This window comes from Pseudonaja textilis, chromosome 1, assembly GCF_049901715.1.
Source record: "Pseudonaja textilis isolate UNSWEBS1 chromosome 1, rPseTex1.2, whole genome shotgun sequence".
In the NCBI taxonomy this organism is placed as follows: domain Eukaryota; kingdom Metazoa; phylum Chordata; class Lepidosauria; order Squamata; family Elapidae; genus Pseudonaja; species Pseudonaja textilis.
This window is the reverse complement of record NC_141990.1, coordinates 298,814,288-298,829,532: the sequence shown is the minus strand read 5'-3', so window position 1 is coordinate 298,829,532 and position 15,245 is coordinate 298,814,288. Positions and strand designations below refer to the sequence as shown.

General features: G+C 37.5%; 1 protein-coding gene and 1 non-coding gene across 5 annotated transcripts; both read right to left on the bottom strand.

The window, feature by feature from the left end:
* Nucleotides 1–716: 716 nt before the first annotated feature.
* On the bottom strand, nt 717–14,037 carry ZNF839 (zinc finger protein 839). Of its 4 annotated transcripts, none has more exons than XR_015741169.1 (7): nt 13,521–14,037; nt 8,998–9,906; nt 5,254–5,481; nt 5,071–5,163; nt 4,634–4,794; nt 3,538–3,672; nt 717–2,055 (listed from the first exon to the last, which is right to left on the bottom strand). XR_015741169.1 is itself a non-coding variant. In XM_087922208.1 (7 exons), exons 1-6 carry the CDS (start codon nt 13,656–13,658, stop codon nt 3,547–3,549), a joined length of 1,638 nt encoding a protein of 545 aa, XP_087778334.1. In that variant the 5' UTR covers nt 13,659–14,037; the 3' UTR covers nt 717–2,055; nt 3,538–3,546. The 4 variants fall into 4 exon arrangements, 3 of the variants coding, with proteins under 3 accessions (XP_087778334.1, XP_087778335.1, XP_087778336.1); XM_087922208.1 differs by having other exon boundaries at nt 4,634–4,773; nt 5,067–5,163; XM_087922209.1 differs by having other exon boundaries at nt 4,634–4,773; nt 5,067–5,163; nt 13,418–13,986.
* A 586-nt stretch (nt 14,038–14,623) lies between these two features.
* TRNAI-AAU (transfer RNA isoleucine (anticodon AAU)) lies at nt 14,624–14,697 on the bottom strand. The gene has a single exon. It is a non-coding gene; the product is annotated as a tRNA-Ile (tRNA).
* Between the last annotated feature and the right edge of the window lie 548 nt (nt 14,698–15,245).

The following is a 15,245-nucleotide window of genomic DNA, read 5'->3' as shown; positions in this document are numbered from 1 at the left end:
ATCAAGTATGAGTAACAAACATCTTCCTCATAGCTAGTTTAATATTCAGTGCAATTAAGGAATCATGACTTGTTCCAGAAACAAGCTAAGTCCATAGTTTACCCAACGTATTTTTAAAAAATATTTCAAGGAAACTGCCCATATTTTCCGTTTCTAGGAAGAACAGATATGAGCATGTACATCAAGAAGCCAAAATGTGTTATTAAATGCAAATGTAGTCTTATCAGTGCATATGCCTTCCAAATTTCACCAAACATAATTTTAATTTAAGCTTTAAAACTCCTAATATGGCATGACATAAATTATTCAACTTTTTATATTTCTTTATGTCATATACTGTTAAACTCTTCACTTCCAAATATTTGAATGTCTAGGTACTATGAATTAAAAGTGTTTTCAGAGTAACTTGGATTTGGGAAAATTTAAGAATATATCTTACAGTTGCAAGTATGTAGAATAGGATGTATCTCACAACATGAAGTAGATGAATTTTTACCTTTAAACAAGCCATTTATAGATGTTCTATGTAGTAAACTAAATATTTAAGAAAACCTTGGTTATCTGTTTATTATCCAAGAATAGATATCTTTAAAACGTTAAAATGATTCAAGATCAAGAACAATCTGTAAGGACTTTTAATCTCAAATAAAGCTCTTCTACATTTTAAAAAAGTAAAATTAAATTGGAAATCTCATAGAAACAGCAATCTCTAAAGCACCATTTTCTTCAAGTTTATTCAGGATAGCATATACAAGAATTTAAATGTTAATTTTTAAAGTAATTCTGGCAGTTGTCAAATTTATACAGTATTTTAGGTAGTCAAGCATTAATATATCCATAGCAATTGGTGCAACATATTTGTCTCTTAGGAGAAGTTCATTTTCTATTAACTCCCTATAGCACCACTGATTAAGCCCCTCATTTAAGTGCTGCTAGCTTTCCTGCAGAATTGATTCATTCAATCATTATGAGAATATTGACTCTTAGGAAGCCAATACATCTTCTCTTATGCAGACAAAGGCATGTGCAATTAGGGACGAAGTGACAAAGTGCATTGTGATATGATGCAAACTCTTAAGTTATGTAATTGTGGGCAATACGGCAACCGCAAGTACAAAACCATAAAACTTGCATGGTAGCATCCCAATGCATGTTTTATCATAAAGGCCAATCAGCTCCTGAATACCTGAAGAGAATTAATATTATTAGAACCAGATTAGCAAAATTATTATTCTGGGGAGGTAACACCTAAACCTGGATATTTTTAGAACTTATGCTATATATTAAATACTGCCAAGCTTGTGGAATCAATTCATGTTTAATATACATTTCAGATAGACTTTCAAAACTGTTTCCAAAATATTTTTATAATGGCTTAATTTTAGTATTGTTGAAAGTGCTGCAACTTCAAAAGAATTTGTATAAATGTAGTAGCAGCAAACTGTGTTACAAACAGATGTATAATGTAGAGCATCAGGAAGAAGCAATGCCTATACTGAAAATAAAAGTTCCCAGTTTTCATAATCTTCAACATCATGTTGTACTTATTTTCTTCCATTAAAATACTATTAAATTGATTAGTCATATATTTTCAAGGAAGGATGAAGCTGGTCTATTCAATTTCCTGAGATCTAAACTGATGAACTACTCCTGTGATGTTTAATACTGTTGAAATTATTAAAGTTTTAAGAAAGTTCAAAATTTGTTAACAGCATTTTTTCTTAAGTTCTTGATATATTTTATTTTCAGTGTTTTTTCATGAAGAAATCAAGGAGAACGATGACTGTATTTTTCAGATGTTTCAAGAGATATAATAAGTCATTTTGTTTACTGTGTCCCAACTTGAATTTATCTTTGTTCTTCTTGTGAATGTCCTCTATGGTCAGTTGGGCACCTCAAATAATCTAATCTTGGTGTATTTAAAGGCTGTAAATATTCAATTTTTCTTGAGTGTGTCGATCACATAAATCTGTATTTATCTTCCACAATTCTTGATTGGAGCAATTCATATTTTTTTCCCCCATATTTTTGCAGAATATTTTTTGCTGTACATTTCTAGAACATAAGAAAACACACAAAATGCTGTAATTTAAATGCACATTTTAAAGAATTATATAGCTTTTTGAATATAGAACACTGCAAGAGAAAGATTTCTTTCACTATGCATAAAATTTTGTATTTTTATTGAAAACCTTAAATATTTGCCAAGGTGAAAAAGGCATGTAAATTGTAAATGTATGAAACAGCAATTGTACAATCTCTAACTAATCTTAAAGCTGTATGAAGCTGTTGGGTCTGGGAGTGAAAGAAGTCTGCCAGAACATAACAAGGCTTCATAAGGTTCCTCTCCACCTGTTTCTATTTCTTCATTTAGAAATATCTGTAAACTGCCCCAAATGCCCCCCACCAGGAATCTGCAGTTGGTTTTGTCATAGTGCTAAAACATGAAGTGTGTTTTGCATGCATAAAACAGGGTTGTGATTTTCATTTCATCCATATTCTACTGTGCCTGATTGAATTCTATTCTCTAGTGGCCACGGGTCTTGAAGCATGGCTTCTCATATAATATAAGGGGTTTAAATTTGGAATGGAAATCCCTATCTATTCTCAAACCCATCAATAAGCAACTGAGACAGGCAAGTAATAAATGGAGGAATCCAGGAATTATCACCTAGTGCCCCATCCAGGCTTGCAGCTGATTCTATTGATCAATATTGTTAATATTGATGGTACCTCTTCCATGTGAAAGCCCTAGGCAACTGTTCTATTCCCTATCAAGAAACCTGGTAAAGATTACATTTTAAAAAACATTAAAAAAACAGCTCTCAGTATAAACCATGAATTTAAAACATAGCTGTTTATTATATTTAAAACATTTATGTAGCTGCCCACTTATAATCAATGCCCAATTAAAAAGCTATATTAACTTTCAGTCAAATCAAATATTTCTATCATTTAGTAACCATATGCACACAGTGATGGTGAGGTAAACGCTGACTCACAGAACTGTACAGCAAGGAAAGCTGAAGTAAAGCCATAAATAAGCACAATCACAATTTCACTTAGCAATTATTTAACCACAGAGTTGCCAATTGCAATTGAGGTTGCTAAATGAAGATTTTGCAAAAGTTCAATTTTTTTACTTATGCAATACATAAGACAAAACAAAAAACAGGCAAGAGGAGATTGCCCTTACAGCTATTGTTGGACTACAATTGCCATTAGCTGCAACTAAAATGGTTAATGGCAGGAATTAGGATAACTATAATCCAAAGCAAGAGATTATTCACACCTTATCTCACTCAAAGAAAACACTCTAATACTAATTCTATTATTAAGAGAACATTAAGGAGCAATGTCGTGTAACAAAGCATTATACCCTATTAATATAGGCAAAGTTCAAATTTTGCAAAAAGATAAATGATTTTCAATCCATTGCTGATACTTAGCAGAAGATAAATTTATAAAAAATAAAAGCATCTTATGTTTATAATGTTGCAAAATATATACATATGACAAAATTTGTTTATTTTATACCTCAGCTGCTCATTTCTGTCCTGAGATATGGAGCAATATAGGCTGATCAGTAGATTCAGTACATTCAGGAAAAGAATTTGTCTGTATCTTTGTCACTTCAAGACAACAATCTGTAATTCCTAGTGATTCAGCTACCTGTTAAACACAAAAAAAGGAAAACCTCACTGAAAGTGCCATCTGTAGAAAATAACTAGTCATTCATATAGTAATTATGAAAAGTGATCAAGGATTTTCTCTGTATTTTGCAACTCTATTTGTTATATGCTAAAGATTTCACACTTTTTCTAAAATCTAATGCAATTATTTACTCAGGGCTTATCAAGAATCTTACTAATAAAAGAAAATCCAAGTTGAATAATTAAGTATGTCATAATACCTGCTTCACCCATTTCAAAAATAATTATTTCAAAATGGTTTACATGATATTCACATATCTTTTCTCCTACATTTCCCAGTTTTTAGAATTAAACAAAATATCAAAAACAGTGGGTTAAGATTAGGGCTTGACTAAAAGAATTATTAAATAACAGTGAAAGGAGAAATGTATACCAGATTGACCAACATATCTGCTATGTATTGTTTGTCAATGCTTGAATTCCTCGAAAAAGGGGCAAGGAAAAAATTTTGAGCAGTATCTTCATTTTGGCATTGTTTTCTTTATGTGATTATCACTTTTGAGGTTGCCTTGATCTTTTATGTTTTTATTCTTACTTTGTTGATTAGTTTAGCACAGCAAAACAAAATAAGTGTTCATTCGATTTGTTTTACTTAAGCAGATCAATTTTGCAGAGATCTTTATATTGGGACAAGTTATTGTATTCACATCCTGCTTATTTTCTTTATAACCATTTATGGTCATTTTAGGACAGAATATTGATCCAGCATAGTTTATGTGAAGATGGAAGAATGCATATATAGAGTAATTTGATCAAAAAACTTTGCCAACCATATTGCTCATATTTTCAATAATCATTTCTATGAACCACATGGCTAGTATTTTCATTGTTTTCTTTTTTAAGGAAATGCAGTATCTATTTTATCTACACATAATTTGACTGAGAAAGCTTTTGCTAACAAAAAAAATCTGTATTCTTACCTTATGGTTTTTTATTTCTAATGGTTGCTTTAATTCAGAATTATTAAAATAATCTTGATACATTTTCTTTACCATTGAATGGAGCTCTTCAAACTCCTGGTAAACATCTGGAAAGACTGCTTTTTTTTGACATTTTTTCTCTGCCTGATCAAAAACAAAAGCTATATAAAAGTATAAGCAAGCTTACAAATAAAAATTGTACAATTTGTTTACAATCTTTTATTTCTTTTCCATTTTTGTTATATTGGAACTGGCTTCAGTTGATTACATATATATATACTTTTTCTAATACTATTTAGCAGACTCTTTGAATCTTTCCTTGGAAATCCCTTTTTCTCTTAGGCAATATCACATGTGCCTTGCTGACATTAGATCAAATTACTCCTACTTGCTAGAAAATATGGTTTTATGTATAATACCAACTTTCAAAGACTTGCCTTCATCAGTAGGAATTCAAATACAGTAACAACAGTTGTCAAACGTGGAACCACCAGTTCCATAAATTCTTCATTGGTACAATGCTGAATCAGCTGTTAAAGAACATAATTTATTTAAAAATGTCATAAAGTATTTTAATATGTAGATAAATAAGAATAAATAATAATATAAAGGAAAAATACCTCTTTTAGCGTAGCTTTTCTTTTAAATCTACTATTGGTAAGATGCTCTGCTGAGATACTATTAAAAGAATTGGAAGACAATTGACCAAGACTGCTAAATGTTGTAGAACATCTTGATCTATTAGACATCTTTGATTGATAAGATCTTCTCTGCCGTTTTCTTCTTCCAGGCCCCAAATGGATGTTATATGGTTCTTCAGAATTTCTATTTTCTGCAGAAATATCAGACTTAAAAAAAAAAGTTCATTAGAATTGTTTTGCTTTTATATATTCATCAGTTTGAAATTATAGTAACAAATCTGCACTGTCACCATATATAAGGTAGTTAAAACCTCTCAAAGATAGCAAATGCATTTTTGAAACAAAAAAAACCCAATGATATAGATAAAAAATGTTGAAACGTGGCATTGCAAAAAGCAAAAATGTAGTGACAGCAGTAAAATTACAAACTTTTTCAAACTGTGAAGTGGTAATCTGTATATTTTTATTTCATATTTAACATTCAAATTATTGGCTATGTAAGTAGCAGCCATCAAAGCTTCCTGCCACAACACATGGCAAGCACTATTCCTTTCTTGTCTTGCTTCCTGACTTTAGATTAGAATAATGTATGCCCCCCCCCCATGTTAAATAAGCTATAAATAATAACATTTAATGCCTGGAAGTGAAAAAGACTGAAGGACTCTGTTGAAGATGAAAGAACATTTGCTGATCTTCTGGTGAACATTAAAAAAAGAAACAAGATGTCCTCCTCTTTGTAAAATTGATATTCAACAGATGGACATAAATGGTGGGAACAAAGGAAAAAGAAACAAAATTGTGTCAATAGGCAAAACCAACCTAGGCTGAGAGGCTAAGCCTTAACAGACTTTTCTTCTTGGCCTCAACAATTCATAGGGATGGTGACATGATCATGAAATGCACATTTGCCATTTGGGGAAAAGATTATGAAGTAGCTCTAGACAAAATATCAAAGTGCAGAAATATTCTGACAACAGAAGTATTACCAAGACTGGTTTTCCCAGGACTAATATATGACAGCTGGACCATTAGCATGCCTGAAAAATTAAAAATGCATGTTTTTGAATTAAGATGCTGAAAGAAATTGTCAAGAATCCCTTCAGCTATAACAGAAGAAATAAGTAATGGATGAAACTAAGTGAAATTTTGATTGGAAGCATTAAGCATGAAGTTAAAGTTAAAATGTCTGGGTGCATAATAATTGTTGGAAAAGTCTCTGATGTTTAACAATTAATTGAGCAATTAATTGAAGGCAATTAATCAAGTCAACAAAAGACAAAATAGCTATACAGCTAATCCTGGACTTATGACCAGTCATTTAGCAACTCTTCCAAGTAAAGCAATTCTGGTTTTCATAAAAGTTTGCTCCAACCCCCAAACATTGCTGTGCTTGGCAGCTGACTTGCATTTATGACCAGTTGCCAAGTGGCCTGAAATCCTGTGATCACTTTTTGCAATCTTCTCTGCCAGCTTCCCTAGAAATTCAGTGGGGAAGCCAGTGCGTTGTAAGGAGAGGGCATGTGGAATTAGAGGTCTGTTCCTGCAGTGCACTAGGAGATTTCCCCTCCTCTTCATGCAGCAAGGAGAAATCCCTTGGTGGCCTTCAGGAATAGACCTCAAACCTTCAGGATCTGAGGTCTGTTCCATCAGGGTACCAGGGGATTTTGTCTCCTTTCTAGGGCTAGAAATCTAGCAATCATCACTGTTCTGATGGTTAGAAAGATATGGAGACGTGAGTTGCTTGCAGTTTAAAAAATTGAGTTACAAAGATATGGATATGCTTAGTACAGCAAATGGGGGCTGCTTGTAGGATGGCATAAGGTAAACCTTGGTAGGAAGACCACACCTCGTATCAGCTGGTTGCACCTGCAATTACAGAAAAACGGATGGCTAAGTGGACGGGCATGGTGGCGCAGGGAGAGCATCCTTCACCCTGGCACTCCATTTAACAACCTACATACTCACTTAACAACCTCAACTGGAAGAGCTCTTCCAATTGCAGTTGTTAAGTGAATTGCTTTACTCTGATCAGTTGCTAAATGACTGGTCATAAGTCCAGGACTACTTGTATAGGTACTTTGTCTTCTGTTGGCTTAATAGCCTTTGGTTTTGCAAACTCCAATAAGTCATTATGCACTCAGAATGTTTAAACTTCAGTTTTGTGGTTAATGTTTCCAATGAAAGTTTCATTTTGTTTTATCTAGTATTTAATTCTTTCTTTTGCTATGGCTGAAGGGATTCTTGATAATTTCCTCCAGCATCTTACTTTGAAGACATGCATTTTTATTCATTCAGGCATGCTAGTCCCAATTGTCGAGGATTACCTGTATACTATCACTGACAACACCCATGAGATTACATAACACAAAGAAGCAGCTATTGATAAACAATCCCGGCAAATGATATTCATTAAGTCATCATTAAGAGCTGCAAGTGACCGAATCATCAACAACCACAATAAGTAACATTGGGTGGTTTTTTTAGCATTCTTTTATCCCACCTTTATTATTTTTATAAATAACTAAGAAGAAACATACCTAATACTCCTTCCTCCTATATTCCACAACAACCACCTATAAAGTGACCCCACCAACTTTAATGCCTAAAACTGGACTAGAATTCTCCTTGTTTGTTACCTGGTGCCCTAACTGGCTAATCCTCAAGGACTACCTTACCTGTTTAGCCACTAAGTCTTCTGTTGGAGATCCAGCTCAAGAAGTGGAAATTTAAATTATGATTTAAACTTATCCTATTTCTACACTTGGAGTTGATACCAAGAAGATGATTTATATAACTCTGAATCATATAGGGTGTATTCATGATATGCCTATGCTTCCTGGTTATATTCCTAGTACAATATTTGGAATCTGGACATCAAGATTTGTGCTTTTGGAATAACAACATTGAAGAAAGAAGCAATCTATTTGTGATTTGCATCAATGGATTGTTAATATTTAATTTTTTTTGACAAAACATTGAGGAAGAGGAATTTCAACAAACGAGGTGCTCTCCAAGCTTGGTTGTTTTCTTGTAGACATTTCATTACTCAAACTACATAATGTCACTAGTACAACATCTCTAGCACTGATTATATTAATTGGGATAATGATACATCTACGAGAAAGCAACCAAGCTCACAGAGCACAGGGACATCCAATTTCAAGCCTAAGCTACAAATATTCTCCTTTATTGGCAATTTCAACAAACAGTCATTTTCCCATGCATGAAGGCAAATATATGTGTCTCAGAATAAACTTGCAGGATCCAACCTGGGTTGGTCACCAGGACCAAGGGTTTGTTTTCTGAGCTTTCGGATTTGTGCTGGAGCCCATCTTCAGGGAACTTCACTCTAGCTAGATAGGCTGAAGATGGGCCCCAGAAGATGGGCTAGAGAGAAGTTCCTTGAAGACTGGTTCCAGCACAAGTCTGAAAGCTCAGAAGACAAAACCTCTGATCCCAGTGACTGCCCCAGATTGGATCCTGCAAGTCATTTTTCTTAGAATTCTTATATTTATAATTAGCCAGACTCCTTCCTCCTCGTTTTATCTATGTAATGTTTTTGCAAATATCATTTCATTAATTTCTTGTATCTATTCTTTCCTTTTATTAATTGGTTTAGCAGGTTTTTTTAAATAGTGGGTGGGATATCACTCTAAAATACCAGTAGTAGCACCGGATTATAGCTCATTCTCTTTAAATGCATTAACAAAGAATATGTATTACCTGCTGTTCACTTTCTGGTTCAATATTTTTTTCCAATTCTATAGTTAGTCCATGTTTGCTTACTAAAGCAAGAGTAACTGGTAAAGGTGGAGAAGGTTGATGGTTGCTTTCACAATTTGCCTTTTCAGCACACTCCAGCTGTGTCATTCTAGAAAATCTATTTATAGAAGATTCTGAAGTCTCTTGGTGCCCATGGCCTGGATTTATTTTGTAGTGCCGTAATAATCCTCCTTTTCCTATGTAGGATTTTTCACAGTTTTGACACTTAAACAATTTTGGCCGCAGGTCATAGTTAAAGGGGTTTAATAATTCACATGCTTCCTTTACTTTGTTGCATTCATCATCTTCTAAGCTCAGCTCAGAATAGTCATCAGAATCAGATGGGTGACAGTCAGCCAAGTCTTCTGTTTTAATAAATTTGTAGTCCTTAACTTTATATTTGGGAGGGTGAGAAATCCGCCCAGAACGAGTTGTCACTTTCAGAGATTTTTTAATCTTTTGCTCTTTTGGTTGCTTCCCTTCATTTATAGGAGTTTTTGCTGAACAAGTTGGAACCAAAAAAACATTTGAAGAATCTTCTCTATCTTTTGTAATGGATTTATGTTTCTGCCCACGTGTAATTATTTTACTTACTGGCACTTGTCCAGGGGGATGTAAGGGGGCCGGTAGAAGTAGTTGAACTGTAGGTTTAAAAGAATTACATAAAATAAATTGTTGAGATCCAGTGCCTGTAAAAGATTGTATCTGAAAAATCTCAGGATTAATGGCACTGAGTCCTAAAGGCTTAGAATTCTTCTCAACTGCTTTAGATCCAGCTATATTTTTAGACAGAGTTGTTGCACAAACAAAATCCAAACTTTTCTTCTCTTTTATCTGATCAGAGTCTACCTGGACATGAGTGGTTTCCATCTGTTTTATAAAAAAAGAGAGGAAATATTAAAGAACAAGTAAAGATTTGATAATAAACATTTTCTAATTATAATTATATTGTTTCCTTTTATTTTGATCCTATACATTAGAAACTTTTTTGGGAGCCATTAAAAACAACACATCTACAAATTATATACAGAAGAGAAACAAACAGGCCTTGGCAGAGGCCGAGAGGGAAAGAGAGAAGGGCAAATGAGGGAGGAGAGGGAAGGGTAAGGGAAAGGGGGGATAGAATGGGAAAAACAGTTAAAATGTTGTCAATGGTAAAATTAATAAAGTTTTTCTAAAAAAAAGAAAGAAAGAAACTTTTTTTGGAGAAAAAATAGTAACAAATTTGCTAGTTATGCAACATTTTAAATAAAGTCCCATGCAGACTACAGATTAAACATTGGGTGAATTCATGAACAAATCCATGTACAAATAGCCCTCAACTTATGACTGTAATTGTGCCTGGAATCATGGTTGTAAGCTTGTGGTCATTAAAGGAGACACCACATGATTGTGCCTGATGTTAGGACCTTTTTGGTGATGGCCATTAAACGAATGCTGCATTTGTTAAGCCTACACAGCAGTTTTAACTGAGCCTCTTTTTAACATTGATTTCTCCCTTCCCACCAAAGAAACTAGTAAATAAAAGTAGAAAATTGTCATCACATGACAAAAAGCCATGAAAATTAATAAATGTGAGCTGGTTACAATCACGTGATTGCAGGCTATGTGTGCTGCCATTGGAATTTCAAAAACAGGTTGTAAGTAGCTGTTGTAATTTGAAATGGTTGCAAGTGGTGTGCCCTGCCTTCCTATAGGATTGTTTTTTAATTCCCAGTGTACTCCGTTGCCCTGATATCCCTGGAGATTTTCCATGCACCCTAACACTTTCTATCTTTTTGAGCTTCTGAATTCAGATCAAGACAGACAGATCCAGCATTTTAATTGTTGACTTAAAAAATAATAATAGAGAAAAGCTGCACTTTGCAAGTCACTGAATCAATGACACTTGCATCTAATATGGCTTGGAAGATACTATACATCCAGTGGAAAACAATACTAACTTTATGGATCATTTGTAAAATGAAGTTTTCTTCACCCCAACATACATGAATTCATCTTCATTGTCAGACAACTGTACAGGCAATCCTCAATTTATGACCAAAATGGAGCCCAAAATTTCTACTGCAAAGCAAGGCAGCTATTAAGTAAGTGTTGCACCATTTTACAACCATTTTCTCACAGTTAAGTGAAACACTATAGTTATTAAATGAATATGGGATTATTAAGTGAATCTAGGTTGGCTCCATTGTTTTTGCTTGTTGGATACTGGCTGGGAAGGTTAAAAATAATGATCACATGACCCCCGGACAGTGCAACTGCCATAAATACACGGCAGTTGCCAAGCGCCAAAATTTTGATCAGGTGACAGTTATAAGTATGAAAATGGTTATGTCACTTTTTCAATGCCTTTGTAACTTTGAATGACCACTAAATAAATGCTTGTAAATTGAGAATTACCTGTAGTAAATTTTGAAGAGTAACAGCAAAAGAACAATTGACTAGTTCACACTCAGACATGAGTAATTTTAACTATGGTTTGCTCAGGCTATGTTTACATTGTTCATATCACATTCAACCCAAAACAAATATGTAAAATTGTAACAATGTAGTGAATGAACTCAGTCTGTGGGCTTTTGTGTAGAATACTGACTAGACTCTTTTAGAGCCTATTCATATGTTCATTCAGTTTCAAGTGTTCAGTACAAGAAACACGTCAAATAGCAAGAGGACACTGCAGAATCATACACTTGGAAGGAATTTTAGAGGGTCATTTAGTCTGACTCCTCTTTAGTGCAGAATTTCCAAACTTGGGAAACATTGTGGTATGTGCACCTCAACTCCCTGAAATCCCCAGTAAATGTGAGTAGAATTCTGAAAATTGGTCCACACAACTCAAAATTGTCCAAATTGGAAAATGCTGCCCTAGGGCACTTCTGACAAACCACTGAGTGCTGTTTCAAGACATCCATGAAAGAGAATTCACAACTTCTTGTGTTAGCCCAGGCTTGTCCAACCCGTGGCCCACGGGCCGCATGCGGCCCAGGTCGCCTCGTAATGCGGCCCAGTGCCCACCCCAACCATCGTGCCACAGCCAGCGAGAAGGAGGAGAGGCAGGCGCGAGGCGGAGCGAGGCGAGCGCCAGGCCAAGCAGCAAGAGAAAAGGCGGGTGCCGTCAGCGCCACCTCCTGCAGTTACCGCCGCCGCTTCTGCCCCTGTCACCGCTGCTGCTTCTGCCCCCTCCGCCGCTGCTGCCCCCGCCGCCGCCGCTTCTGCCCCGTCACCACCCCCGCCGCTTCTGCCCCCGCTGCCACCCCCACTGCTTCTGCCCCGCCGCCACCCCCACAGCTTCTGCCCCGCCACCCCCGCTGCTTCTGCCCCGCCGCAACCCCCGCCTCTTCTGCCCTGCCACCGCTGCTGCTGTCCCCGCCACTTCTCCCGCCGCCACCCCCGCCGCTTCTGCCCCCGCCACTGCTTCTGCCACCGCCGCCGCTGCCCCCGCGGGGGGGAAGAAGCGCGGTGGTGGCGGGGCAGAAACGGCGGTGGCAGAAGCAGCAGCGGTGGCGGGGAAGAAGCGGTGGCGGGGAAGCGGCGGCGGGGGCAGAAGCCTTCCCCGCCGCTGCTTCTGCCCCGCTGCTGCTGCTGCTGCTTCTGCCTTCCAGTCCTGCCTCATCCAGCTAGGCTATTTGCAGGAGGAGAGGTAGGCGTGAGGCAGGCGAGCTTTCTCCCCCGCAAAATTTCGCGGAAAATAAACTGTGATAAAAAACGCGATCAAAAAACGCGATCAAAAATAAATAATTTTTAATAAATAATTAATAATAAATAATAAAAACATCTCACTAACTTTATTTCCAAATAAATTTAATATGTTAACTATGTTTTCTATGGTTTTTTGGGATGATCAGGTATCGTTACTGTTATTTTATTTTATGTGTGGCCCAAACCAAATTTTCATCTTCTAATGTGGCCCAGGGAAGGTGAAAGGTTGGACACCCCTGTGTTAGCCCATTTCATTGTTGGAGAACTCAATAGTTTCAAAGCACCTCCTGATATCTACCCTGAGCCTTACTCCCTTAGAGTTTTAACCTACAGATTCAGAATTTCCTCAGGGAGGCAATAAAGTCCACCCCTCTCTTCTGTGTGATAGACCCCTTCAGATATTTGATCCTTATTATCATGTTTCCCTTCTCAGTTTTTTTTCTCTTTTGCAAGTTAATTCCTTTATTCATTCCTGAAAGAGCTTGGTTTCCAGTGCCCTCACCCTCCTGGTAGCCTTCCCATAAACTCATTGCAATTCCTGACTGCTTCTGAAATATGATCTCCAAAACTGGATATACATAGTGTTGCAAGCGGAAAATAACAAGGGCAGAAAGAGAGCGGGTGGTATGACTTTTCACGATCCTCGGGATTCTTTTAAGGCAGGTCAAGTTGAAACAAGCACCTGGAACGCGGGATAAAAACCAAGCCAAGCTCTACAATTCGCATTAACGACTCGGTTTACGATTTCCTGGGAAGCGCATCAACGAACATGGCAGTCTTTCTACCTCGGACAGAAGGGGCTCGGATCCGGCCTCCTGAGGTCCCTCCTGCCCCGGCTGCGACGAGCTGTGCAGGCTGCCGACCGGCTGCAGACGAGACCCCGAAGGAGAGGCGGAAGTCGCCGGGTTGAAATTCAGAGCCATCAAGAGGGAAGGGGGCCAGGCGGTGCTTTGCCCTTGAGGTAATACGACAGCCCCGGCGGGACGACGGTCCTCGGCCTTCTGCGTCGCCTTTCTGTCCGGTGGAGGGAGCCGCTCGTATTGTAGCTTTCCAGCCACTTCCTCGGGCGCCCGAAGAAGCTTCCCGCAGCGGAATTCAGGGACCGGCGTCAACGGGCTCTCGGCCGGAAGGCCTGGTGCCGGACCTTCAGCAGCAGCGTCGCTCCTGAAGCCCGGAGAAGACGTCTTAGGAGGGAAGCGGTGGAGGGGGAGGCCCCATCTCGCGGCCTCAGGAATTGAGGACTCGGGCAACACCGGAGCGGGCGGGTTTTCTGAGCTGGCTGCGGTACGTCACGAGAAGGGCGGAGAAGGAAGTGGAACGCTGCAGCCGGAGCTCTGCCGGGGGACCAAATCTGGTGTCGTGCCGAGAGCGTCGTTCGGCGTCTCCCGATCCGAAAAAGGAGTTGAGTTCAGCAGCCTTTAGAAGCGATGTCGGTGGTAAAGAATCCGGCTGTTGCGTTTTCCTTGCCTTCTCTTAAGACGGGTAATTTGCGAAGGCAAAGCCCAAAACAACACCCGGTCTGCTCTGTTAAAGATTCAAAACTCCATTTAGTTGCTATGAACTTCATGGGGTTTCTAAAATCGGAGGTCTTTTGATTTCCTCGTTTTGCACGGAGAGCTATTAGGAAGTCTGGGAGAGGCTTAAAGATTAACACACATACACGGAATATCAACATAATTGAAAGCAAGATAGATTTCTGTGCAGTGTATTTTGCGCGTTTCTTGAAGATGTGCTATTAAAGATGTATGCCCAACTGTATTATTTTAATAAAATCAGTTGATAACGTCATGTGTGCATATTTTTATGGATGCCATTCAAGTGGCTTTGCTGTGGCTGAAGCATTCATTTAAAATTTACTAGAATTTCAACGAAAAAGGAAATATTCCGATGGCCCGTACGGGGATCGAACCCGCGACCTTGGCGTTATTAGCACCACGCTCTAACCAACTGAGCTAACCGGCCATCTTGTTCGAGTGCTTTATTTTACTTTCTTTCTGTTATTAAATCTGAAGAACACTTCCTCTGACGGGGTAAAAACTACTTTTAAAGTTCTTCGCTTTCTTTTAATTTTAATTTTCTGTTGTGTAACTCATCATTTCACAACTTATCCCATGTGTTCTCTTTATCAGACTACAAATCCCACACCAAAGCAAAGGAAAAGGTACATGCAATTGCAGGTTCTTTTGCAAAGAATGCTATCAATGTTATCATAGAAAAGTTCACAGCTAATTTCTTCACAAATGGGGTTCTTTTTGCAGCAGCACACAGCTTCAAAGTTTGAATTTTCAAAATTCCATTTACACATTTTTTTTCAATATGTGGAGCATATGAAGCAAAGCGAATCAATAACACAATACATTGAAGTTAATATCCCTTCAGTTCTGGTTCTACAATGAAATAACCTATTACAAGTATCACAGAGCTGGTACTAGTAATAATTAGTGTTATTTCATCTGATAAATATATAAAACCACTCTGTTCTTTTAGTCCTGTTCCTGAATTTAAATAAG

Excerpts from the sequence above, each read along its gene's own strand:
- ZNF839 (XM_087922208.1), bottom strand. The coding sequence starts at position 13,658 with ATGGCTCTGAATTTCAACCCGGCGACTTCCGCCTCTCCTTCGGGGTCT. Across the intron at positions 9,907-13,520 it reads CCGAGCCCCTTCTGTCCGAG|ATGGAAACCACTCATGTCCA; the intron begins GTAGAAAGACTG and ends TTTATAAAACAG. Across the intron at positions 4,774-5,066 it reads ATTCCTACTGATGAAGGCAA|AGAAAAAATGTCAAAAAAAA; the intron begins GTCTTTGAAAGT and ends TTGATCAGGCAG.